This window comes from Bremia lactucae, assembly GCF_004359215.1.
Source record: "Bremia lactucae strain SF5 chromosome Unknown BlacSF5_NotPlaced_49_SHOA01000009.1_1371882bp, whole genome shotgun sequence".
In the NCBI taxonomy this organism is placed as follows: domain Eukaryota; phylum Oomycota; class Peronosporomycetes; order Peronosporales; family Peronosporaceae; genus Bremia; species Bremia lactucae.
The window spans coordinates 960,614-987,989 of record NW_027152062.1 but is presented as its reverse complement, the minus strand read 5'-3'; the positions used below and the strand labels follow the sequence as shown (position 1 = coordinate 987,989).

The window sequence follows — 27,376 nt, the reverse complement described above, 5'->3', positions numbered from 1 at the left end:
ATCGCGAACCAGATTCTCATGTTGAACCTGAAGTTTCGCATGCCGGTTTCGAATTCCTCGAAACTACGATGGGCTGACGAAAGCTCATCGTTAACAGCATGATATTTCCGTTCGTACAAATGGAGTACGCACTCTTCGAACGGTCTTCCGACCGCTCGATATGGTGAGCCTGCACCGTCTGCTCAAACGAGCGACGCTTGCCGCTCTTGTGCTCAAGTCCCTCCTCGAAATCATGGAGGAAGTGATCGATTTTGTCGATCCTCGACATTTGATCCGACATACGGTTCGGATCTAATTTTTCCTCCTCCACCACAACCATTGGTGGATTCCCACGGTGATCAACGTTTCCTTGTGGAACGTATCCAGAACCACCGTGATGTGAAGGGGCAGCGAACGAGTTATCTTGTTCGCTGGCGTGGTTATCCACCTTCACATGACAGCTGGGAGCCTCGTTCCCAGCTGGTTGCTGACGTTGAGGGCCTCGTCCGTCAGTATGACAAGACCCATCCGATGGTTCGGAAGGCATATCGGAAAACACGCAATCCTGGTGCTTGTAAATCGATTGCAAAACGTCAATCGCATCACGCACCACAATAAAGATGCGAGCCCCCAGGGCGAAGAAAGGGAATATACATCCCTTTTACCCTCTTCGAGTTGTCTGCACAACACGGACAGGGATCACCCCACGTGAGGCATGGAAGCCCAACCTCACGTGACACCCGATGCAATTTATACTTTGCACCGGTTGGAGTTCGTTTCTCAAACTTAACGCGAATTCTCGTTTTTGAAGCCAGGCTTCGCGTCCAATGTCTTTGACATTGCGAATGAACGCGCTCCAGGCTTGCATAAGCGAGACTTTATCTCGCTTATTGTTGCCACTAAACCATCGATGCTTAAGAAAAGCATCGAGATAAAAGTCTTCCTCAGCGCGAAATTTCTTCGCGCTGGGATCAAGGCCATGTAGCTTTGTCGCAATAAATAAAGATTATTTATCGTGAGGAGTAGTTATTCCAAACAAGCTATTGATTAGCCATTCTGACAAAAGCCACGGCTTCTTTTCAGGAGCGAGATGAGAGATTTTACTGTCTTCCCTCCCCTTAGTGGTACCCACTGAAGTAGGGGTACCACAAGAACTTTTCTTACGATGGCTTACGCCATCGGCATCACCTTGCACATAAACACGTGCAGGTGACCGTACGGGAGACGGAACGGGCGATGAGGGATCATCCTCATCGTCGGATCCAAATAGACTACTAACTCGTCTATCAGAATGAGCCCTCTCATTCGAAGGCTCATAGTCAGCCGCCTCACGTCTATCAGGCGACTGTTACATTCTCCCCGAGTTGGCAATTTCGTCCGACTCGCATTCGTAATCGACCTCCAAAGAGGGGTCGTATTCACGTGGTATCAGCACGTGCACTCGCAACATCTAGTGTTGTGCGAGTGGAAGATACTACGGCAGACCTTCCGTCTGCCGCAAGAGGTAACAGTGCATCACCCGCGGCTGCACAAACATCAGCCGGAGGCGCAGCACTATCGTCATCCCGCATGAGTTGATTCTTCATGCGATGGAATTTAAAATAATGGATCTGACCAATCAACATCGTTTTAAAAATAAAGTGGTCACATAGCGACCGCTCCATCCAATGACACTCAGAGTGATTGTTGTTAAGGGAGGGGTGATGTAACGGGGTGTATCGTTACATGAAATTAACACTTAAAGGTTGTTAATTCATATATTATCCAAAAGGTAGATAATATTTGCAGGATATTACTTTATATTGTAATATTCAGAATTCTTATCCATAAATAGATATAGACCATTACATCTATTTATTTCGCAGACTAATCAGCTGTAGAAGTAATCAAAGAGAGAGTTATAGATAAGATAGAGATAAGAATTCATTTACATATTTAGTATTAGATTATAATGAAGTTAGCATTTACAAAGATAGAAAAAGAGACACATAATTATATAAATACAGTTTTCATTTTACCCTTTTTAAGCTAGTTATCTTAAAGAGAAGTTTTCCTCTGCACGTACTAGTGTACGTGAAATAACGTAGGGCACCACTCGCAACTGAAGCAGTACAAGTTGTAGTGCCTCATTACAATCAGGCTTTGGCGATGCCTTAGACTGTGCCGGTTTACTTTGGAAACGGAAGAAGCCTCGTACAGATGGTACGGGCGGAGACACCCGACCTTAAACGTAGGATGCGTACGCATAGTACGAGGCAGTTGGATCGTGTACGCATTGCCTTGGCGATGGAGTTAATGAAACGGGCGGATATATCAAAGCAGTATTTAATTACCGCCCACATTCGTCACTACATGTTATGGTAGGTTTACCGTAGATAGTAGGACTAGATCCTTTACATTGAATAAAGAGCGTTTGCTCTTCCACTTTTGTCAGAATTCCGTTTCTGTCGGTCCACCGCATCATCGATGGAATCCTGTACAAATCGGACCACTGCTTCTCTAGCCAGTACGAATTCACCTGCTGACTTGTTTTTTTTTGTCTTCTGTGTGACGGGTGCGCACTGCGGAGATGTCATACACCTCATTAGTGAGAGCATTATTGCTCTCACTTATGATATTGTTTTCAAAGCTGTCTTTCAGCATCGTTATCAAAGTCAGCATTAGCCTTATCGCTATTACTGAGTTTCGCCACATCACTGTTGATGAATCAACATCTGTATTGTTCGCATTGACCGTAAAGTGAATGCGTGATGAACAAGAGCTAGATTTTACTTTGCTCGAGCGAGTCCTACTCCCTTGAATTAGAGTTACTCCCAAACAAGGTGGGTTTCGTGGATGGCGTAAGCCGTTCACGAAAAACGATGTATGCTTTGTCGAAGCATGCACTAAATTGTTGATGAGAAATTCTACCATCGACAAGAATCGCTTCAGCTCGAAAAAATAGGACGTATCCGCGAAGTATTCTTTCAAAGATACGATTTGCACGTTCTGTCTGACCATCTGTTTCAGTATGGTCAAATATGTCATTTTTAACTGTACTCCAAGTTATTTTGCCAAAACTCTACCGTGAATCTGGGATCTCGATCTGAGACCAGTTCACAGGGTAACCCATGGAGTCGAAATATCGTGTCAACAAAGACACGAGCTCAGCCTTTGGCTGTAGACGACTCGGGATTGCAGCAAGATATACCATCTTTCTGAAGCGATCAGCAAACACAAGAATACCATAATTCTTGTCGGCGTCTTCGGGAAATCCGAAGCCGAAGTCCATAGATACGGACTGCCAAAACTCTGCCGGAACAGGCAGAGGTTGGAACGGCGCACGGTATGCACTAAGTTTCACCCGTTGACAATCTTCGCAAGCACGTATGTACTTGCGAACAAATTCATACTGGTGTGGCCAGTATACATCGCAGGTTATCTTGAGATAAGTTTTCTTACGTCCACGATGCATACTTAGTGGTGCGTCGTGACACTCATATATGATGCGATAACGCAAATCATAATTGGTGGAAATGACGACACGAGGTGTATCGCCAGCAATGGCTGTGTAATTCAGCAAACCATTGCGAGTTGTGTCTCGATCCGTTGAAGATCGACACAATTTTGACAATCCTTTTAAAGTTTGTTGTGATGATTTTCTAAGGTGATCTATCAATCCTGTAAGAGCCTTATCGTCGTAATAGGCTTTTCTATCGTCGTCAACTATTGTTGACGACGGAACACTTCTTGGGCTTAACTTCACTGCTGTTTGCGCTGCCGGCAAAAAATCGGGCCGGCACGAAAGGGCATCAGCGACGACATTAAGTCGTCCTGGTTTGTATAATACGGAGAAGTTTTACTCCGCAAAGGAAAACAACCATCTCACCTTTCATCGCGAGGGGTGTGGACTGTTTCAGCCGTGCGTAAGGACGCATGGTCCATATAAACAATATACGGACTATCTCCCAAGAGGTAGACCCTAAACTTAGCGAGTGCATATTAAATGGCAAGGAGCTCCGTGTAATGCACTCACTAATTGCTTTCAGCTGGTTGAAGCTGACGCGACTAATAGCAGACGACACGCTCTGCGCCGTCTGTGTCATATTGCATTAACGCACAGCCCACTGCAAAATTGCTGGCCTTCTAGACCACATGAAATGGTCTGTCTTGGTCCGCAATCGCCAGGATTGGCGGTTGCATAAAACTTTGCTTGATATCCTTGAAGGAACGCTGACAATCAGCGTTCCATGACCACTTTGCATTTTTTAACAAAGAAGAAAGATGTACTGTCATTCAGGAATAATTGCGGAAGTACTTGTGTAAGTACGCTGGAAAGCCGAGAACTTTCGAAGCCCCTTTACATCGACTGGCACAGGCCAGTCGACGATCCCCTTGTTTTTTTCCGGATCAGGACGTTCACCGTGTTTACCCACGATGCTCCAAGAAGGAGTGTTTCGCTTGCAGTCGATATTACATTTCTTCAGATTGCATACCACTTATGCGTAAGCAAAATGTATGCTACTTCAACGTTCGACTTTGGCTCTGCTATGAACGAAGACGTCATCAGATAACTCGGTGCGAAATCCCGCACCGATCTCAACAGATTTCTTAGACATCTGTTGAATGTCGCAGGGGCATTACTAAGCCCGTAGGGCATAACTAGCCATTCCCATAACATTCTGCTTGGGTGCTTACTGCTGTGAACGGGATATCCTGTTCACGCATCAGGAGCTGATATAATCCACTCATCCATCAGATCCTGACGAAAGGATAGTACTCTTTGACATACCATCTATGATTACGTCTTTTCGTGGTATCGGCGTTTGAACCGATACCGTTGCAGCGTTCAATTTATTGATCGCATGTGCAACCGCCACCCTCCTGTTGCTTTACGCATCCATAAGGTCGGAGAACTATGTGGGGAGGTTTACTCCTTCACATTGCCCGCTGCTAAGCGATCGTCCTTGTGGGGCGTCGAATAGTTTTGCTCGACACAAATCGCCAGAAGATCGCGGCTCAAATTTATTGAGCTCGATATCCCTTTAAAGAGGATAAAAGTGCGCCTAGCAACAGGAGCATCTGTGACAGTAAAGAAAGGAGTAGCTGGTATCCAATACACATTAAAGGGTAACAGTAGAATGATGTTTTCATCGTATTAAATTTGTATGACAAATTTGCTGTCATTCTTAGATGACCATGGCTCATAAAGTACGAGCCATGCATCAACTAAAAGCATCAAGTCGTGATGATGCCTGCCTCTCGTCCATCAGATGGCCATCGGGTGAGCGTCTTGGAGCGTTCACAAGCGTGTAGATGTCCTACGAGCGGGTGCGATGGCATCACTTGTGGTTCAGTCGTTTGCACTACTGCACAATACCTCAGTGTGAATACTTATTCCACTGTGGAGGTAGATCTCGACGGCTGTGCACAAGCACAAGCACAGGCGGCGTCGAATTTCGACCAGTCGAATAAGTTAAGTGGTACGAAAACAAGGATGCTTGCTTGGAAAGCAACATCTAAGAGAATTTGAAACGTCTGTCGATAAGAGACAGCGCGAAAGTCCTAAAATCGACTGGAGAGTTGATCTTGGTTGCGCAACCACAGCCAGAAGCAATTAGGGAGGCTATCGTTGCGCAACCACAGCTAGAAGCGATTGGGGGAGAAAGTCCCCAAATTAAACTTGAGAGAAAAAGTCGCCAAGAATTTGCGTTAACAAGTTCACATACACCTGTGGTCAAAGGTTCCCAGGTGATACAACAATTGTATTATTAAACAATGGATCAAGTGTATGCGCATATACACTTGATTTGATAGCGCCCTTGAATATAACTTCGGAGATATCTCAATTGCCAACGCTGGAACCGAAACGGTTCTTGCGTGATCTGCGTAGTGGCATAGTCAAGCGGATCTGTGTACTCGTCATAGATGACAAGTACGTGGCCGATATTCTGTCGGCAGTAGTATTTCATGAGAACGAACGGGCTCTCAGCAGCTCATCCATGGACGAAAGTGTCCTCGATGAGAAGGCTCGGATGGAATGTTTTACATCCCAATCGTGAAGGCTCGGATCGAGCGTTTTATATCCCAATCGTAAGACGAATCCTACATATAAAGATTAAATAAAATATAAGGATGCATACCCTAAGTCCGTACCGTGCGAGATGCCTAAGGTAAAAGGCACTCGACACGAAATCAACCTGATTCCAGGTTCGAAATACTGTGTCATGAAGCAGTGGACATTGCCTCGTGAACAAGTAATAGCGATCGACAAATTCTTGGATTTGGTAATATTGGAACTACTAAGTTAAACTTAATTTAGATACTAATTTTGTACATCTTTATTTGTTTCTTCTCATAGGATCAAATATTATTTATTTCTTCTATAGGAAATAATATTTGTAACAAACATTTCGTTTCAATTGCGCTGCCTCAAATCGCTGTTGTGTCCGTAACGCAAAGGAGAATCGGGCCGACTCCACGACCTAGCGCAAAAAATGTTGCTATTGCAGCGCTATTGTGACGGTCATTTTTGTTTCGAATGAGCGTTCTCCATCCTATCATAATATGAAACGGTTTGTATTAGTTGCAATCCTTGAAATATTCTGATGGGCACCACAGTTAGGTTAAGCTGATAACACGGCAGCTATATTGACTTTAGAATTTTAAAATCCATGCTTGCAATCCATACGCTACAAAAATATTTTTCCTCCGGGCACAATTATGATCACTTCGCTGAATGCTCGACAATTGACTTAGTAAGAGCGAATTGAAAACAATTTGGGCTTAAGCCAAACAGCAAAGATGATTTTTAAGAGTAATCGAAGCAAGAAAGCCCGAGTATTCCCAATCAGAGGCAATTTTAAAAAAATCGGCTTTTTTGGTTTGCAAGTATCAGCCATGCCTGCCTAAAGCTTATTCTGTTCTGTATGTACGCCGACCGCTTTGCTTATCTTGTTATAGAAGTGAGAATACAACTATGTTTGAGACTAGCATTATGTAGCGACAGAGATATGTTTGGTACTAGCATTACGTTACCGACCGAGATACTACCGCGATATAAAACACAATGATGTGTTGCTGAAGCTTACTTTACACTGGCTACTAAATTGATAGAGCGCCATGTCTAAGCAACAAGTTGCTCAGATGGATCATTTTGAGGCGTTTATGCTTGGATAGGGTATGTACGCGTCCGAAGGACATACCCATGATGCGGCTGAGTCTATCAGTAAGAATCAGGATGAGCTTCTTCATGAGTGGGCTCGGAATCTTAACAGGACTGTTGTGACGCAGCCTGTCTCCATTCAATTAGACCAGCTCAAGTTTGATAAAAATAAAACTCACAGAATCGTCTACTGCCTGTTAGTCGTGGGGGAAGACGGTGTGGCGCAGATCGTGATTACGACACTTCGATGATGTCGAACGCCATGCCCCATTTGCACGAAAAGGCCTCAGAGTTCTTAGGAACGGCGCTTATGGCGAACAGTAAGGCGTTCCTTTTATGAGATATCTTAATGCAAAGATTCGCACCATGGATCAGCCGCCGAGCATCGAAGTATTGCTTAAGATGCGCTTCTTTAAAGCATGGCAGGCGCAGCAATCGCTGCAAGAGTATGTGAAGGAAATGCGCTCGCTGTTGGCATCCATTACTGTGGTCCGATACCGAAAATTATTAAGGTGCCCACGTTCATGAACGGACTGCGACACGGACCAACGGGACATGTCGACGATGAAAGAGACAGTTCGAGTACTTTCTTTAAGAGCACACAACTACAGTGCCTTGACTACAGCTCGTAATTAGCCATCGGCTGAAATGCTGATTGCCACTCATATGGATCTGGGCAGCGCAGACGTTGTCTGCTATAAGTGCGGCCATCTTTCTTATGGCTAGTGCTAAGATGCCTAGCAAGATGGCACCCTACCCGAAGGGCGATGGCAAGAACCGCGAACTGCACACGGGTTGATCATCGACTGCTGACGGTTTAGGGAAGTGCAGAAGCGCAGTAAAGGCGGGATGCCTTACGGATGCAAGCTTTGAAGCTACCCTTAAAACTTCACAGTTATCGGACAAAAGGGTAGGATTGTCGCTGAGGTTCCAAAATATCGAACATCAACCCTGTTGGGTCTATAGCGCTCGTGTATGAGGGGATGACTACGTGATGACCCCTTTCGCGGATTTGGGTTCATCCTAGAATTTCTGTGAAACTCGCGGCTCCAAAAGAGAGCAGCAATTTATGAGTCGCTTTGACAGGATGGCAAGCGAGAAAAAGCGACATTTTGGTTAGCGAACGGAGCGTTCGTAAATCTGAGGAGAGCCAAGAAAAATTCGCCTTTGATTTTCATGACTTCTCCTGCTGAGAGAAGTCCATGGTGCTAGGTATGAGCAATTTGTATAACCTTACCCTAAGCATCCTATGGTTGGCAAACACCAACCATGGATAGACTTACTGCACGAACAGTAATAAATTTGCGCAGGACACTGTAAGGCATGTGCTATTGAAGAGGCTTATGCAATCAATATCGTGTCTAACACAATCAGAAGTTCGTTGCCAATACGTCAAACGTCATGGTCGCCACTATATCGGAGCAAGCACCGTTCCGATAAAAATGTCTTGTTGAACTTAATCAGAAAGTCAACTAACGTTTCGCGTTTGTTTGAAGGATTGCTACTATTAAATACTCTTAAAAGAGTCCGATATAGCAAAGCGGTAGTTAGAATACCAAGCACATTCTTTGGGAGTGGCTTGTGATGGCGAAGGTTTAAAAACGCACCAGGGACATTGAATCGAGTGGTAGCTCACATAATGCGTCAGCGCCGTGCCTACATACTCGATTACTTTGACGATGTATTCGTGCATAATAGGGCCGATGACTGACTGAGCGAAATAGATTCGCACAAGCGTCATTTGGAAGTTGTTGTTGACTCTGTGTGACGCCGAATTGCTCGTCAACTTGCAAAATTGTGTCATAGGGGTCTCCGAGATACCTGAACTGAGTTGCATCGTAGGTACACAGGGAGTACGAGCAGACCCAGAATATGACAAGGCTGTTAAGGAAGGCCACTTTCACGATATGAAGAATCTGCACCGATTCCTAGGGCTTGTTTTTCACTTGCATAGTTGCAGCAAAACCTTTGCGGAGCGGGCTTAGCTCTTGTCTGACCTCCTTATTGGGATACAGAATGGATTATGTAAGAAAATCGGGTAGAAGGGTTCACATCAGAGAAGCAATCTCTTGTTGAATCACGGCATTGGCATTGCCAAACACGGACAAGCCGTTTAGCGTCGTCTGTGATGCAAGTAATTGTGCAATCGGCAGCGCACTACTGCAGAAACATGCGTCATCTCTTACAAGTCCCGGCTTTTAAAAGCTGCGAACATAATTACGTTGTGCTTAAGAGGAACTACTTTAGTTTAAGTTTGTACTGTTAAGCTTCGGGTTTACCTGTTGAGCACCAAATTGTTTGTAATGTATACGTATCACGCATCGCTTTCGGATCGAAATAAACTCACTCGCCTATGATGTCGAAAAGACTTACATTCTGCTCTACTTGAATATCAAAGTTGAATACAAACAAGGTAAGAAAAATGTCTTGGCTGACGCGTTACAGCGCAGATCAGGCTTTGAGGTTGGACCCAAGGAAAGAGTGCTTGTTTTTAAGGCAAATGTTGAGTCGTCGAGCTTTTTATTTAAGACGAACATTGTCGCCTGCTGTTGGATCACTTCGATGAACGAAAGGGCACCGATCCGTCGCACTTGAAGACGAAGCTTAGTCGGTTTAGTTAAAGCGATGGCCTGGGATGGCATTAGCTGTCCCATTGTGATCCCTTGAGAAACTATGTCCCTATGACAATAATATCAAGCTGAAGATACTTCACGAGCTCCTTATGCCCCATCAAATTGGCATCTGGGCTGTGCTAAGCACTTGAGTGCCAGAGGAATTTTGGTGGCTTCACCTGATATTGGTGGCTGGCCAACTATGTTAGCCTTTTCGAACAGCGTCAGCGCAGAAAGCCTATACCGTCTAGCAGTGCGCCATTGATGTCACTGCCGATACCCGGTAGCAGTACTCAATAATACTTCGTCTTCCACGTAATATTTCATTGATTTCGCGACCAGGTTGGACGCGTATTGTATAGCTTATCCTGTGGGCATGCCATCTCATTTCGAACTCTTCGTTTCTTGCCTAATAGTTATTCAACAAAGCATTGAGATTCGCTCACCTTTTAGCATCCGGTCGCCTATCATATCTGTCGTGGCGCAGCTGCCAGTAACGAAACATCGTTTTCGTCAAGGAGCAAAAGCAGTCTTGCCATGACCCCGCACTGATACCTGTAGGTGCCGTAATCACTTCTAACTGGCAGAGTCACCAGGGCAAGTTTCAACCGTAGACTAATGCCCCCCTTGGGACATCGTCACTTCGGCGAAACTGTGTCCTTCATTCTCGATCGAGTAAGGGGTCTTCCCTTACAAAGATTCGGGCTGCGCGCAAAAAAAGACGGCGCCTGAGGGTCGCGCATCCGTTAGTATAAAATGTTGTATCAACCGTACTAGCTTGGACACTGTTATTGATAGTGAACTCACATAAAGGCACTTGTTTGCTCCATTCACACTGTGCGCAATGCATTCGCCCCAACTCGATTGGCCCAATCAGCCTTACCGATGGTCAGGGAATGATTGGCCGTTGACATGTGGAGCTTGTTACCCTGCCGCTCAAACACATGACGCCAGAAACCGGACGTAAAGCACGGATCCCGGTTTAATATTATGGACTCAGGCACCCCGTGTAGTCGATAAACGTGATCTATCAACAATTGAGCTGCCTCCTTGCCTAAAATCGTGGTGCTACATTTTGGTGATTACTTCATTGTTCTCAGTCTGTCCACAAACATAACGAGACCGTCCTGCCCTTGTGGTCATGCGAGATTCCAAACATGAAATTCAAACTGACCGACTTTAAACAAGCAATTTACCCAAAAATACACTGTTTGTATTACTTGGTGAAGCTACTACATTTCTGCCGCGCTTCATAGGACAATTTTGCGGTGGTTGAGGAGGTTGGACTTAGACTTATAGGCTTACCCTCCCGCTGTATATGAAGACGCCATATATCACGTGAGCCATATGAAACGATATGTATATCCGCAATACACCTCTATTCTATCCTTATAAGGTGACCGATGATGACACCGACCGTGAGTCAAGCATTCGTTGTAACGGGCTAAAGTTGCCCTAGTGTTACACAGTCCCCGTAAAGTACACTTTGTGTACTTAAGGGGGTGGTCAATTACTTAATTAAAGTATTTAGATACACCACTTGGGTGTGGTTCACATAGGTGCATTCACATTATGAGGGATGACGCCTAGCGTAATCGTTACACGAGGTATTTAAAAAGATACGCTCGCAATACATATTAGTCTTATCTACAGAGATGACGTTTTATGATTGGTAAGAAAAGATATTTATATTTAATACGATTAAATATAAATCAGTCTGAAAACTACTTCCTACTTGGTAAGTGCGCACGGAGTCGGATCACCGCTTCCGTGACGACACGTTTACCAGAGTACTTAGTGCGTTGGGTGAGGTCGCTAAGGCGCCCACCACAACTACCTCACGGCACACGAGAGTAGACGGTCAAACCGCTTCTTCGCTGTGCTAGGGTGTTTGCTTAAGTATAGCGTGGCCGCATGAAGACGTGCCCGCCTACGTTCGTTCACGTGGGGCCACACAGAAGATGGATAACCTCCAGTCAATTTATTTTCCCACCTTGCCTTGGAAGCGAGGCGGTCTGCGCGCTTGACGTGAGTCTTTTAGCATCAATTGCGACAAAAAGCTCAGCCGAAGTTAGTTGTTCGTACTCTTAGCGATCGATCGAGCAAACATCGCAGAAAAATGATATCAGCCACAAGACTTGACCTTCGATATCATCGATCCGATGGACAGTGGCAGCGCTCTACACTTGCGACGGAATGCAAGCAGGATAGGCTTCCACGAGTAGAAGAGCATGCATGTCACTCCTTAGGCGCCGCCTGCATTGGTGGACGCGCTGGTTACCAACGCTTCTTGTTGTATAGCTGCTGGCCCACCACCCTGTGAAGTATAGCTTCAGATCTCATTCCAATGGACGGAATACCCGAAGAGTTTCGACTCGTAAGAACCGGTCGATGCCCTACGCGTCGACGTGGCGGCAATGGTGCCTACTTATGAAAATGGGCACCAACTGGAGCCACTCCGCTAGTACCAGATGGACTTGCACAAGCAGCTTGCTGATGAGGAGCAGGATCTACAGTAATATCCATGACTTCTCTTTCACGAGATATAGCGAAGTTGATTCGCTGCGATCGTTGCTCCGCTAATTGGAAAAGGCGCTGGAATTCTGCTTGGTATTGGCCGGTTGTTTCATTAGAGCTCAACATGACCGGGATTCGGGAAAAATGCCAAGTTATTTCTTTTGAGCTTTAACGAGCGGTAGACACAGTAAAATTTATGAGCGTCTATAATTGCGCTTAAGGAGCGACATACTAATTCTATCCGACCCTGGCCATTCCGATGAAGGTGGTACAGGTGGTATACCACCAGTCACATAGCCGCTCTCGATAACCGCGAACTTATGGCGCATACTGGACACGCTCATGTGCCGTCGATTGAGCTTTACGCTTAGACGCTTCTGCGTCGAACTCTCCATATAGAAAGGGTAAAGGCAGGTGTTGGGTTTTGACCCAACTGAGAAGCAAATGTACCTTAATTTGTAGCGCTCTCATCATTGCTCGCTGCGCTAGCTGGCGCAAGCTTCCACATTGGCGGTACGCACATTTTATTCGTAACTTTTGCTGTCTTAAAGCTAAGAAAAATGGTTAAAGTGTGGATTTGGCATAATAGCGCCATCACCCTTCCCCATCACCAGCTCGTTATATTCATCACCATTCTGCTTTGATGGCAGCAATGCCGGCTCACAATATATTAACAACAGTGAATATAAAGACCTATCACCCGGGTGATGTGACAGGGTACCTTTCGCTAATACTGTCTCAGTATTAGCTAACCTACACTTGTAATAGTGAAGGTAAGCTGCCTTCGAGTACGATGTGCAGATAAGGTTGTAAACTTGGTCAGTGTGCCTAAGTAACTTAAAGTAAATACTAAGGAAGACTAAGTAATAAGCTGGCTGATCCTCCCTAAAAAACAGCTGTGAACCCCTTCAATAAAAAATATGTATCATTACCAGCTTTAAAATTTATAATTTTTATTACTTTATAGGATCTGCCTGCCACCGGGGCTATACGATACCAGAAGAATGACTGTAAACTTATTAAGAGTCGTGACTTCAAATTGGTCTGGAAGAATTTGGCAAGTGTTTATTTTACCACAGCATTTTCATTACCGCATCGTTTCGACAGTCATATTGAGCCAATTTGAACAGTTTCAACATTTCTATTTAAATCGCAATGAACAGCCTCGCACCACCCGTCAAACATGCCGCCTCCTTGGAATAAGCAAAGGCAGCAATTAATGTCTATGCACCACAAGAAGGCTATGTTCTTGTTGTCAAACGCACAAAAAAGGTAGCTTATAGAGAAATTGAATAAGTTAAAGCTCATATTTTTGCCTGCGTGTTGAAAATCGCCAACGTGTTGAAAATCGTGTCCTCTCTAGCTGCAGCATCGACTGTTTTGTTCAAGGCTATCATACGGTGACAAGAATCTGGTCATTGACAAGTAGAAGTTACCAGTGAAATACACAACCTTGAGCTCTTTGCACAGCAACCCCAGCAGCATCACCAGTATCATCATCAACTAAAGCAAAGTACCACAGCATCAACAAAGCAACATTTTGTTAGAAATGTGGATTTTTTTTTTTGGTTAAGTAGAAAAAAATGCGAATCCCAGCGTTTTATTTTATTTTTATTTTAGCGTAATTTAACATAATTAATTCTTTCCATGTTTTCTGACGAATTAGGAGCCACGACTTCCGAAAAATATTTGACCGGTGTGGGCTGAATAAGGAATCCCTATTATTTATTATTTAAGGAATTACTAAATCGACGCACCCTGAGCGATACATCCACTTTCGAATTGGATAAAGTATCCAATAATCAACGCTAAATTGATGCACACATACCCCCCTAAGCACGTGACCTGCCACGGGGAGGGAGCAAGTGTGAAAAAGCACTCATCCTTCAGTAAAAGAGTATCTGGCGTGCCTCGGGGGGCAAGTGTGAATGCCAGGCAAGTATGAAACGTCGCCCCTCGTTTCAGCTTGAAATTACCCTTTTTTCTGTGTAAATAGAGAACAATTGTCTAATCTTGTAAACTCTACTTCCGACTTGTGCTCCTATTCCGCTACTCGCTTCTTCCTCCCAACATGCTACCTCCTCCTGAGCACCAATGTTCATCCTTGGAAGAAATAATCCAAGATGTTCAATCCCACGCCCATTTGCATGGATATTCTATTTCTGTACAGAATATCCATGGGCGTGGGATTTTAACCAACGCCTGGTAGAGCCAGTAGACGCTATACTGGCTCTACCAGGTGTTTTGAAATGCGACAGAGATGGTGTTCACCTAGGACAGAAGAATAACAATCGACCGAAGGCCATATATGCGCTTCTGCAACTGTTGAAGAAATGTCGTGGAAAAATCCCGAGCAAATTGAACAAAGATTTTTAAAGCGTTTGGAATAAGAAGCCCTTTGACAAACATCAATCGTGATAATGTCACCTATACTTGATTTAAAAAATCAAATACCAAATTTGAAATCTTAAGGATAAGAGAGTTGCAAACGAGGTAAAAAGCACCGAGTAAGAGCTGTCCGATATGCTCTGCCGTGACGGCTAAATTGAGAGCAGAAAGGATGCACAGCTCAGTAATCGACAAAAAAACACAAGCAGTGTTTAGATTACTAATGCCTTTATACATTCATTTTACGTGGTCATTACAGTCCCTAGTGGACAACCCTATCAATTAAAGCTAAAAAAGCTTCGGGCATAATTAGTGCGCTGGCGCTTTCGCAACTTAAATAGGCGACCCGCGCAATTCGTCTAACTGCTCACGGGATAGCCGCAAGTCTAAGTTGTTATGCCATCCGCACACTTGCTCAAACGAATCGTGTGTGAGTTCTACCTGTTGGAGTACTTCCTCAGCACTGGGGTGCTCGATAAACTTGAGGGTTTTGGCAAATGTTTGACATACATTCTGAACGGCAGCAAAACACGCATCTCGTTCTGCCATCGAATCACCAATTGAAACGAGATTGAAAAATGCGCTTTGAGGGGCAAAATTTTGTAAATATGGGCGTGCGCCAAATTGTTGGGCAGTTCCATTTGTAAAACATTTGCGGGCGATGAGTTCCATCACCTCTTGCTTCCAGGTGGCTGAGTCACCGCCGAGGCCAAAATTTTGTTCGTACCAACTACGTGCCGAAACAATGTGGATATCTGCAAGAGCCAACATGCTCTTAACAGTGGGCAGGTAGAGAGCGGCGGAAGCTTCAATCCAGCCCTTCTCGGCGGCAGTCACGATAAATACGGGACCATAGGCCACAGCCTTTTGGAGAAGCCGCGCAACGTGCGCATCTATCAGGAAGAGCACTTCTCGCTGCTCGCGCTTGACAATTCTTTGATCCCCGCGATACTTGGGGAGCAGATCTTGAACGTGAAGCCAGGAACTGGGGCACAACGTGTCATCCCAATCGAAGACGACAACAGTGCGATCTCGGACGGAACTGGGGCCGACACTTCCTGAATGCCGCATTGGAGCCGTAGCTGTTACAGGCGATACGGACCTCATTGGCCGTAGTGTCTCGACCGCGTGTGCGAACGCCATCTTTGTCAAGTGTGATGATAAGGTAGTGTAAAGTGGTGTAGGAGCCGCGGCGTGTTGAGGTGTGGCGTTTTATGCCGGTGGCTTTCTCTTTGACCATAGGGAAGGGAAAGGGATAATCAGCGACATTTTACGCTCACAATCATACACGGTGTTAGTAACTCAGAGAAATTTTTAGAGTGCGTTGAAGCGACGCAAAGCCTGCTGACGTTAAGAAATGCCTATTTGGGGCTCAAGGCTCGATACTAGGGGAAATCTCACGGTTATCCAACCGCAGCAAGAGTTTGCGAGGACAATCCTACGGTAATCTTGTCTGCTCAAACATGTGGTTGAAAACCATGCTGAAACATTACGAAATATGATTTGATCTTTAGATCAAGCAAGCAGCATAATTCTAAAATTTGTCCATCGCGAGGTGCCGTCTAGATGCTAGGTTCAGAAAAGCAGTGGTTGCGAGTAAATATCCGAAATGATTTCTTACATCAGGACACTGTTTAAAACATCGTGGCGACCTCATTAGGTTGAAACCGCAACGACGGGCGTGGGCAATACTTCTAAACCGCCAACTCGGCTGAGCATACGGCCGCAGTGCAACTGTATCGTCCCACCGAGGTGCGCAGATGTTTAAGTTACTGCACACAGTTTGCATCGAGCTATTGCGGAGCAGCTTCTGAGGTGGGACCACGCGACCTGACGCTTAGTTTTTTAGCTATAATATCAGCAGATCGGCATAATTACACAAAACGAGCAAATACTCGTTTCTAGAAGACAAGCGACATTGATAGATAACAATTTGGCTTATCAGTGTATGACCCCGTCGTGATCTGTGTGCAAAAAAATAGGATGGATGTGCGACGTGGATTACGTCAGGGCGAATAGCTGAGATGTCCACCAGGACCCTCGTGTTTCTGTGCCAAGTCGTTCATCGCTGTCTACAATATTCGGAACTGATTTGCACCGTTCGTCGTTTCAGATATTAAATTCGAGACGTTTCTGCTGAAGCGAATTGACTAGATTACCGTTGCAAGAAGCGCGCTTATTTTATGCAAAAAGCGATTGCACGCATATAAAGTAATATGTGTTATCATTGCGAACATAAGATTATGGAAATTTTCTGACCAATTTTTTTGCTTGAATAACCGTGATGATTTTGCGCCATCCTCTATCAACCACGACACAACGGAGCTCGATTTAATCTTGACCAAGGGCTAGATGCGATTTTGTTTTGCCACAATAAATCTTATTGATGTTGAAGGCTTACTTTCCTATTATAAGTCAAGTAGAAGTGCTCAACATTGATAGGCGCAGTGTCAAATTGTGCCTACAAAACTTTTTGCTTGCTTGGAGCAGCTGCACCCATACTGGCTGAATTAGCTGGAATATCAAGTGCCAGTACGCTTACAAATTGTACCACTTTTTGAAGTGTCCAATGTATTACGTAGTTACCTGTAAGAAGTGAGCTCTGTTAAAAGAGCAAGTGATTTAAAAAAATCTCCACATAACTCATTAAAACACTTTTACTAGGTCTTGCCTTCCGGGCCCAATGTTCAGGCTCGTTTTTTTCTTATTAAGCTTAAAATAGCACAATCAACGTGTTGTGCAGCATCGGCAAGGCACGTTGATCCTAAAATAATAAAAGCGGTAGTATTTTTTTATTTTTTCAAATGCTCATACTGCGTTCAAAGTTGTTCAAGTCACTTCAGCTGACTACCTCATTATCGTCTCCTTCAAAATTTAATCTCATTCGAGCGCCTTTAAGCAAATAAATTGGTCGGACTACAGTATATGCAGCACACTAGTGTAAACGCTGCTATTTTTTCCTAAATGATTAGCGACTTTCAATCACCTCCTTCGCCCTTGTGTTCACTCGACTTGCTGCTACGTTGTTGGCCATTGTCATTGCCATCCGATTTAAAAAAAGAGCGTTTGCCGTCACGATTCCAAGCAGATCGCTGGTGGCCAGCAGTTTTATCACCCCGCGGGTAACGTGAGCCCGAAGACGCGCGATCACCGTTGGATGAGCCTTCGCGGCTGTTGCCATCATTTTTGTCTGAGCGCCACAACGTTGTATTGCGAAAACTGGAGTTGTCATTTAGCGACATGTCGTGGCGCTTGTATTCTAATGCAACGAACTGCGGCAAATTGAGCACTTTTCGCATTGTGTCACTTGTTTCAGTATGCGGATATCATGTAGCACACAGGATGAGATAATCGACTAACACGCGATATGGCATCCGAAACTTACCGAATGCGAAAGCACGCCTCATTGTTGTCAGCATTGCGATTCCAGAGCGAGATAATATCTTCATTGTACCGAATTGAAATAACAGCACCGCAGATTTCGTTGCCAACGTCGAATTGCTCACCAATGATCGCTAGGACCTAGATTAAAAAGCCTGTTTGTTCTTCCTCCATATTAGCGCTCTATATCGCTCATTACGCACCAAATCTTCCCAGTAACGCGAGGCAATGCCCTTGCGAAGGCGCACCATCCACTTGCCACCTCGTCGATTAGCCGTGTCCTCCCACATCGGCTTGATGCCCGTCTTAAAAAGATGGTAATCCATGGTATTCGGTAAGTCGTTCGGCCGCACCAAGTGGTTGTAGAACTTCCAGAAGTCTTGCACCTATAGACAACATCGTTTAACACTCAGGTCCTGCTTACCAAGGAATAGCCTGAACCAACACCACCGTTTTAAAGTCACCGAGTCGTTTTATACTTTTTTCATAGCTTTCCTACATTGGCACATTAAGCACAATGACTTAAGTGGCAAGAGCAAGACAGGTAAACATTAATACATTCATACGCTGACAGCCTTGTTGCCGGTGCTGCGCTTAATGTACCAGAAGCTGTACATATTTTGAAGAGGTGTTTCTGTTATCTCGCTCCCCACAAGTTTTCCTTCATCTACCATTTATGATCAATGCAACAGCAGTTATTAGGGCTTGATACCACTACTTTCACCTCTTACGCCAAGCATGCGGCTTGGAATAAGCGTAAGTCTCCATAAAGCTTGATGTGGCGAGGAAAATTAGCGCTACACGATAGCACATACCGTTGCTCTTATCCATTCCCGTCATCTGAGTTAGAATTCCCTCAATGTTAATCCGTACTTCATGTGGTGATCCACGGTATACTACCAATGAATAATGCTGAAACGTGTACTTTTATAATGACCAAAATGCCCCTGGCTATAGCCTATATATATATACACGGAAACCCACCTTAGGTCAAATTATTTGGGGACGCTCCTAGCGGCGACGGCTGTGGACGGTGATGGCGCTTTCTTTCCGCTGGCAATGGCCGTCGTCGACGCTGAAAACGACGAGAACTGGCTTTGGTTTCTATAAGAGCTACGGACGCTTTTGGAATCAAATGCTCCGAATATGCAGCGTCTGACCTTCCTTTCCGACCGTCAGAAGATCTGATCGACAGCGTTTAGGAAATCTTTCCTCATGCATACCATGGCTCAATGAAAACTTTCGGAAGGCATTCAAAATGTCTCATTGGTTAAGCTCTTGTGGCAGGCCGCTTATGCATTGACCGACGTGGAATTCGACGCTAAGATGAAAGAGATTGAAGAAATTTCAATTGAAGCTTAAGAGTGGATTGCGGGCATAGCCAAAAATCTTTGGGCCAACAGTGCGTTTGAGGGACAAAGATTTGGACATCTGACCTCCAATATCGCGGAATCGCTTAACAATTGGATTCAGGAAGCCCGTGAGCTCCAAATCGTGATGATGATGCAGCGGTAGGTTGCTGATGAAGTCTGTTGAATGGATTTGAACTATCTAACCGTTTTGGAATATTCTTACACGTTCCATCAAGGCCCAGTAGTGGACGGCACCCAGAGCTAAATCCTGCAATCGACGCTTGGTAGGCAATAAAAAGGCGCCGAAAATGATGCTCGGACCCACTCGTGTACACGACCGCAACGCTTCCTGTTGCAGCAGTCATTGCATCAGCAAAATATTGAGATTTTTTGGCAGGCAAATAAAACGAACACCAGCCATCTACGGCCCTCACCTAGGTTTGTCAAACAAATCTGCCTGCAATACGCCGGAAGATTTTCATAAGCTTTTTCGTAGGAGCCATGAATAGTTTTCATACTCCTCGCTTTTCCTCTCCAAGCTTGCTTGTATGAAATCGTAACCCCATGCTCGCGACGAACGTCTTGGATGATTTCCTTTGGTCTGTTCTGGGGGTTGTCACGCAACCGGGTCTCGACTACGCTCGCAACCCAAGAAATTGATGCCTGTTGGTGGCCAAGGTGAGTCACACCTTGACAAGAGTGTTCGTCTCGCAAAGTCCTGATGGTGAACGTTGGTGCGTCGGCAAGTTTTGCAGCGTGCAGCCTCCAGGCCTTCTTGCACGCAAGCCACTGTGAAGCGTCGTTTGTCACTTTTGATCACCGCGAGCTCTAACCGTTCAGCGATGGTAGTCGCTTTCACTGCTTCGCGGCAGCTTTTCCCATTTGCAAGCTCCGTTCCAACGGTAAGCTGATGTTCCGCCATAATTGGCGCGGAGAAGAAGTGGGTAGTGAGGTAAAGTGATGTGATTATGCTGTGGACAACGGTTTTCCGTGTATATATATATAGGCTATAGCCAGGGGCATTTTGGTCATTTATAAAGTACAGGGGTATTTCCGTCTTTTCTGCATTTGTCAGGGGTATTTTGGTACTTTTCCTTAATTTTTATCGCAAGATATGTTAGCCAATCCAGCATTTTTTTTCGATCAGGTGACTATAAGTATCGGTTGTATAGGATCTGTAGTAAGATGACAATACATTTTCTCCTGAACTGACACGCATAAATCGAGCTTCTATATTGAGCAAAGCATTCTTAAAGTCGTCGAAATGAAGAAGAATTTACAATAGCAAAAATAAGACCGAGAGCACAACCAAGATAAACAACCCTCCAACATATCCTCCAGAGCACTAAACTGCAATGACGATCATTTAAACTAAAATCTCTGAAGTGGAGACTTTACCGTAAATATAAGGATATTAGAGCAGCGTGAATGTTGCCTTACGAATGGGCGCACGTTGTGCACTTAAATTTGCCAGCGTTTCCGATTTGTGTTTGAGTGAACATCAAACACTTTTATAATAAGGAAGATAGAGAAAAAAGACACGCACTTTGGCGCTCGTGGCCAGCATTATGGTGGGCTATATATAAAAAATTCAGATGGTTTAGACCGACGAAAAACTTGGCCGCTCAACCACTACGACCAAGAGTGACACTCCGATAAAAGTAACGTACTTTTTTGCGTTCTTTGCTTATAGGTAAATATCACGGCGGTCGAATGAAAAATTTGAATTAAATGCGACACATCGAAGTCATCGCTTCACATATCATCCCTCATGACGCTGAAAACAGCAAATGTGTATTTCCGAGTGAAAACATTGTTCGAGCCTCAACTGACATGGCCTCAATAATACGTAGAGAGATTAGGATAATTAGCCGTAGGCGGGCACGTCTTCATGCGGTCACGCTCTACTCATACACACACTTTAGCACAGCGAGGATGTAATGGGGCACACATCGGTTGGAGAACCGTTGTAGTGGTACATTTACTTTATGGGTAAAATACCCTTTTATCTAATTTCAAAATAGTTAGTTACTTAAATCCCATTTATAATGGGTAACAAATGCGGTGGCCGCCAGATATAAATCTGGCGGCCAAAATCTATTTTTAATTAGCTAGGGTAAGGCTTTTAGATTTAACTAATTATACAAAGTGCAGTCCCCCTTTTGATCTTAAAGCGTTACGTGCCTTCCCAAGGCTTGCGCATTGATCTGTAAGAGATAGAAGCATTTCTAAGGTATATCCTCTTGGGCACTAGTTGCCACTTGGTTCTACGAACCCCTGAATCCCTTGAACTAGGGATCCTTAAGCTTTTATAGCTTGTACGACTCTCTGAGCTGTTAAACCCATGACTTCAATAGAACTAAGTGACTATCTGAGTCTGAAAGTCTTCCTCTGACTTTAGGAGCGAGTTAGCTCCGCTACACCTGGTAGCACTCGTAGTCAATCTACGCCTGAGTCTTTACAAGACTAAACCCTCACGAAAGGGGAAGAGGTTCCAGAATTGTCAGAAGCGCTACGCGCTGCTTATGACAAGCTCAAAACCTTATTTGGGCTTGCGCACGTGGAATTTATTATTTCCCAGGGACCAGAGGTCCTACATGCAAGGCTTGAAGCCTTCATGCGGTACGAAACCTCCCTGATCGGTCAGGTACAGGACCTCTTAGGGGCATCTATGCCAACTCGGTACATCTCTGTACCTGACTCAGAGCCGAGGGATCGCCCTCTAACTGTAAATTGTGAAGACATTTGAGGAAAAAGAGGGAGAAAATCTCCCGTTTTGGATTAAGCAGATGGAAATGTCCATTGATTCCGCCTTGTTCTTAACAGAACGGCAAAAGGTGGCTATGGCCATTGCCAAACTTGGAGGTAGAGCCATGGAGTGGGCACTATCGTGCAGCACGTCCATAAACGACGCTTTTTCGTCATGGTATTCGCTGAAACAGCATATGACCAGCATGTTTACACCACCTGATCAGGCTTTCCGCATGCGAGCACGGCTCCTAGCGACTCGACAGGGTAAATGAACCCTAGGGGACTTTGTCCAGGAGTTGAGAACTCTCATTGCATGTATGCATCAAGACCCGGTGCAAGAAGCAACTGTCGTAACATTTTTATGGGGTCTCAACAAGGGCGTTGCCCGGACGGAATTATTCCGATCTCATCCGGCTACGTAGCGCTACACGCCGAGTTGTTGATGAAGGAGAAGAGGCTCTTCAAGCTGTGAAACAGCATAAGACCATCCGTAGATGTTATATGTGCGAAAGCACGAAACATTTACGTCCGACCTGCCCTCTTCGAAATTCGCGTAAAGCTCGAAAGAGCTCCAACTCCGACCTATACCAGAGATCTGGTACGGTGCGGAACGTCGATACCCAGTAGGCGCGGGGCGCCCTACTGGGGAAGACCTAGGCTCTGTTGAACCTCTAGGAGGTGAGAGTAAATAGAGCCTAGCCTTAATTAGCTCGGTGCTCAATGGCACGAGGCGAGTACAAGCCTGGCTTGCTAGTCGCTCAAACGACTGTAAAGGGCTTTGATAAGCCGTGGTCAATTTTAATTGACTTAGGAGCGTCTTGCAATTATGCACGACGCCTTTTCCTTGAAGGTACCATGCAACAACAAGCAGAATTAATAGAAGAAATTAAGAAGTCCAGACAGTTATCAGAGTTGAACCCGAATGGTGTCAAACAACCAACTTATGAGGGTATCATAACAGAATTGTTAAAACTATAAAGGGAACAAACGGTACAGAATTTATTCGCAACAGGAGCAAATTGAGAACCTTGAGTTAATGCAGCGAATACTAGCGATTTTGGGAGGAACTTTAAAGGATGGTTCTGCGGAGCGGTACATCATGCATATGGCCACCATGACGAGTTTGAAGACTTCTCCGCGAAAGTGGAACGAGTATTTGTTCCCGCCGATTTGCAAGAACATTTGCACGATCAAAAAACGATATCCGCGAACTAAACAGCCGGGGCCTTCCCAGTTGTTATACCACCTAGTAAAAGACATGAGCGAGCTCGACAAAACCATGTACTTCCTGGGGGAGAGTCGTCCGGTCAACTTAAACTGCATTATTTGTCTTGAAACTCTCGTCGATTTTGCAAATGTAGACCTCCTGCTGCTGCGATAGCAAGAAAACCTCAATGAGTTACCACTCGAGCGTGTTACACAAGGGTTGGTCTTAAATGTGCACCACACCCGAGTGCTGGGTCTAATTACTATTATTTAGTAATTGGCCATCCCCATAAGTACACCAAGTGTACTTAACGTGGACTGTGTAACATTAGGGCAACTTTAGCCCGTTACATACGCTACCGGGCGCCGACCAATGCGCAACATCTAAATGGCATCTACTGCCAATGCGTCGCAGTAGCGGATTGAATCCAAGTTGCCACTTGGTCGCATCACTTGCGACATTCTAACAGAATGGCTGATGGACTAGCGAATCAAGCGATGGTTAAGAAGGAAAACGCAAAAGTCAACAAACACACGGTACCCCGATTACCTCCAGATAGAAGGTGATTACGTCCTAGATGACTGAAAAATTAGGACATTGGCGAGACAATGCAAGGACGGAGGTTGGAATTCCCGAGGCTGGAGATCAGAAACCTGATTGGCACCCGCTCGTGGAATGCATTTGTAGGCATCTGACACAGGTAGCCCACACAGCAGCCACGGATGTGAAGGCCCTTGCTGAACGGAAATTTACGGGTCGTTAGATTACAATGTGACTAAATGACTGTAATGTACATAACAGAACAAAATTTTGCTGCTAGCAAAGCTGGTAGTTTCGTTTTGTTGAATTCATGTGCTTACCCAAGCTCACGACATAGGAAAGAGCTTTCCTGAAATTTTTTGAGTAAAAAATATATCCAGCGTCCGTGATTTCGACAACGTCGTTAAGCTGCGATGAGGTATCTTAAGCTATCAGGATACTGTCAAGACTTTGCGTCCTCTAATTTGCAAGTCGAGTATCAAGCTCTTAAAGGCGTTGAATATCAGTCGGTGTTCAGCGAAGAAATTGAGGAAGAGATGGTATTGTCGTATACTCGGAACATTTACAATGCAAAGCTGAAGTCCCGCCGAAGCAAGAACGTGCTATTTTTAGCAGTTCAACTTGTTTTGACGCTCGCGAGCTTGCTGGGCTTTCTGTGCCATTTCACTCGAATCGTCTCCTTCTTTTTAGCGGCCTTCAAGCTCAATCTAGCCTTCTCCACATGATGTGATGCACATGGATGCATTCACATTAGAAGGGATGACGCCCAGCGTCATCCGTTACGGGAGGTATCTAGAAAGATACGCTCGCAATACATACTAGTGTTATCGATAGAGATGGCATTTTAATTGGTAAAAATAGGTATTTATATTTAATACGATTGAATATAAATCAGTCTGAAAAGTACTTCCTACTTGGTAAGTGCGCACGAGGAGCCGGATTACCGCTCCCGTGACGACACTTTACTAGAGCACTTAGTGCGTTGGGTGAGGTCGCTAACGCGCTCACAACAACTACCTCACTGCACGCAAGAGAAGCTAGTTAAACCACTTCCTCGCTGTGCTAGGGTGTGTGTCTCAGTAGAGTGTGGCATTACGACGTGCCCGCCTACACTTGGTAGCACTAGAAATCCATCCCACGACCCACATCTCTGCGTGTGTACGTAGGGATGAGCCTCAATATTGATTGGGCTCATATTCCCCACCTCTCCGAACATCACCGGGAGGTGGCAGGGCTTATGGCGCAGGAACTTGGTGAACAAGCCCTGGCCAGGCTCCTGGGTAGTCCTCCATAGCAACATGTGACTTGGTGAACAAGCCCTGGCCAGGCTTCTGGGTAGTCCTCCATAGCAACATGTTGCTCAGTTGGAGCAGTCTGAGGTATTCGTGCTCGGACAGCGGAGAGCCGCTTCCGAGGCACATGGCCATGCTGCGGCGGAGTCCGTCACTCAGACTCAGGATGAGCTGAGGCATGAGCAGGCTCGGAGCGAGGCTCTCAACAGGACTGTTGAGATGCTCTCTGCCCGGCCGCATTAGCCGAGCCCCATTCAAATGGACCCGCCCAACATGGGCTATCTTAAAGGAAAAGATTCGCGCCATGTACCAGCCGCCGAACAATGAAGTGCTGCTTCAGGCGCGCTTCTTTGGAGCGCGACTGGCGAAGCGTTCTTTGCAAGAGTATGTGCAAGAGATGCGCTCGCTGTCGGCGTCCATAACCGTAGGTCCGATTCCGGAGCACATTGAGGTGCCCACGTTTATGAACGGACTCCGGCATGGCCCATCGCGACAGGCTATTTTCAGAAAGGTGCCGTCGACGATGGAAGAGGCAATCCAAATTGCCTTGGTTAAGGAGCAATCCTACAACAGTGCCTCGGCTACAGCTTGGTATAAGCCGTCGGCCATGGATATACTGGCGTACACGCACAGTTGCGAGCTCTACGCAAGACACAGGAAAGGATGTGCTCCTGCGAGAGGCGTACGCAACTGATGTCGTGTCGAAGACAGTTGAGGATGCGTTGACGGGATGTCAAACGTCACCAATTCCTACCCAGCTCGTGGAGACTGAGGTACTCATGAGAGAGTCTGATGTAGCCAAAACGGCAGTAAGCACCCCAAGGTTTGAAAAACGCATCAGCGACACTCAATTCCGTGTTTGCTCACGTGATCCGTCAGCACCGTGCCTACGCACCTCATTACTTTGACGATGTATTCGTGCATAGTAGGGCCGAGGACGGCCTGAGCGCAAAAGAGTCGCACAAGCGTCATTTAGACGCGGTGTTGCAGACTTTAATGGACGCTCAATTGTACGTCAACTTGCAAAAGTGCGTCATAGGGGTCCCTGCGATACCTGTTCTGGGCTGCACCGTTGGTACACATGGTGTGCGAGCAGACCCGGACAAGGAAAAATCAGTAAAGGAATGGCCAATCCCACGGCATGTGAAGGATTTGCGCCAATTCCTAGGGCTCGCTAATTACTTGCATAAGTATAGAAAGAATTATGCGGAGCAAACTAAACCATTATCTGATCTTCTTAAAAAGGACACAGAATGGGTTTGGTTAAAAGAACAAGAAGATGCGTTCACATTAGTAAAGCAGTCTCTTGTTGAGGCATTGGTCTTGGCATTGCCAGACGCGGATACGGCAGCGCGCTCATGCAGAAGGATGACGACGGCGTTGACTGTGTCATCTCCTACCAGTCCCGGCTTTTAAGAGCCGCGGAACTGATTTTTTTGTGCATGACAAAGAGCTACTTTCAATAAAGTATGTTTTGGTCAAGTTTCGTGTGTACCTATCACTGCGGACCGCAATAACTCACCGCACCTCTCGCCTAGAATGGCAAGATGACTGACATTCTTCTCTGAATTTAATTTTAAAGTTGAATACAAGCCGGATAAGTCGAATGTCTTGACTGACGCTTTACAGAGACCAGACTTCGAGCTTACTCACCAGGAAAGTGTGTATAGTGCTAACACAAATTCAGCCGTCAACGTTGGTAGCCATGAAGACACACCACGTGACGAGCTCATTAGCCTTTGAGATGAAAGAGAGCTACAGTCAGGACGACCACTATCGCCTGCTGTTGGATCACTTCGGTGGACGAAAGGTTTCCCTTCCGTCGCAACTGAAAGCTAAGCTCAATCGCGTTAGCTACAACGATGGCCTGTTATGGCATCAGCTGTCACCTTGTGATCCCTTGAGAATCTATGTGCCTCATGACACAGATCTCAAGTTGATGATCCTTCACGAGCTCCATGATGCGCCATCTAGTGGGCATCTGGGCCGTGAAAAGACATTATTACGAGTGTCAGAGAATTTGGTGGTTACACATATATAGATGGTTGGCCAACTATATTTGCTCTTGCGAACAGTGTCAGCGCATTAAGTCTGCACCGTCCAGCAGTGCGCCACTGAAGCCGCTACCGATTCCAAACAACTGTTGGAAGTCAGTAAGTCTGGACTTTATGTTTGGCATGCCGCCCGATCATAAGGGTCGGACAGGGCTAGTC

The 27,376-nt window shown here is 45.5% G+C and overlaps 2 protein-coding genes across 2 annotated transcripts; both read right to left on the bottom strand.

Moving 5' to 3' along the window:
* Nucleotides 1-14,973: 14,973 nt before the first annotated feature.
* On the bottom strand, nt 14,974-15,783 carry CCR75_005109 (uncharacterized protein; the record flags this gene model as incomplete). The annotated part of the gene is made up of 1 exon (XM_067963192.1): nt 14,974-15,783. The coding sequence occupies one exon, from the start codon at nt 15,781-15,783 to the stop codon at nt 14,974-14,976; it is 810 nt and encodes a 269-aa protein (XP_067820070.1).
* A 1,622-nt stretch (nt 15,784-17,405) lies between these two features.
* CCR75_005108 (uncharacterized protein) lies at nt 17,406-18,861 on the bottom strand (the record flags this gene model as incomplete). Its single annotated transcript, XM_067963191.1, has 5 exons — nt 17,406-18,162; nt 18,225-18,407; nt 18,463-18,516; nt 18,588-18,688; nt 18,837-18,861. The coding sequence occupies 5 exons, from the start codon at nt 18,859-18,861 to the stop codon at nt 18,022-18,024; spliced, it is 504 nt and encodes a 167-aa protein (XP_067820071.1). The 3' UTR covers nt 17,406-18,021.
* Nucleotides 18,862-27,376: the final 8,515 nt, after the last annotated feature.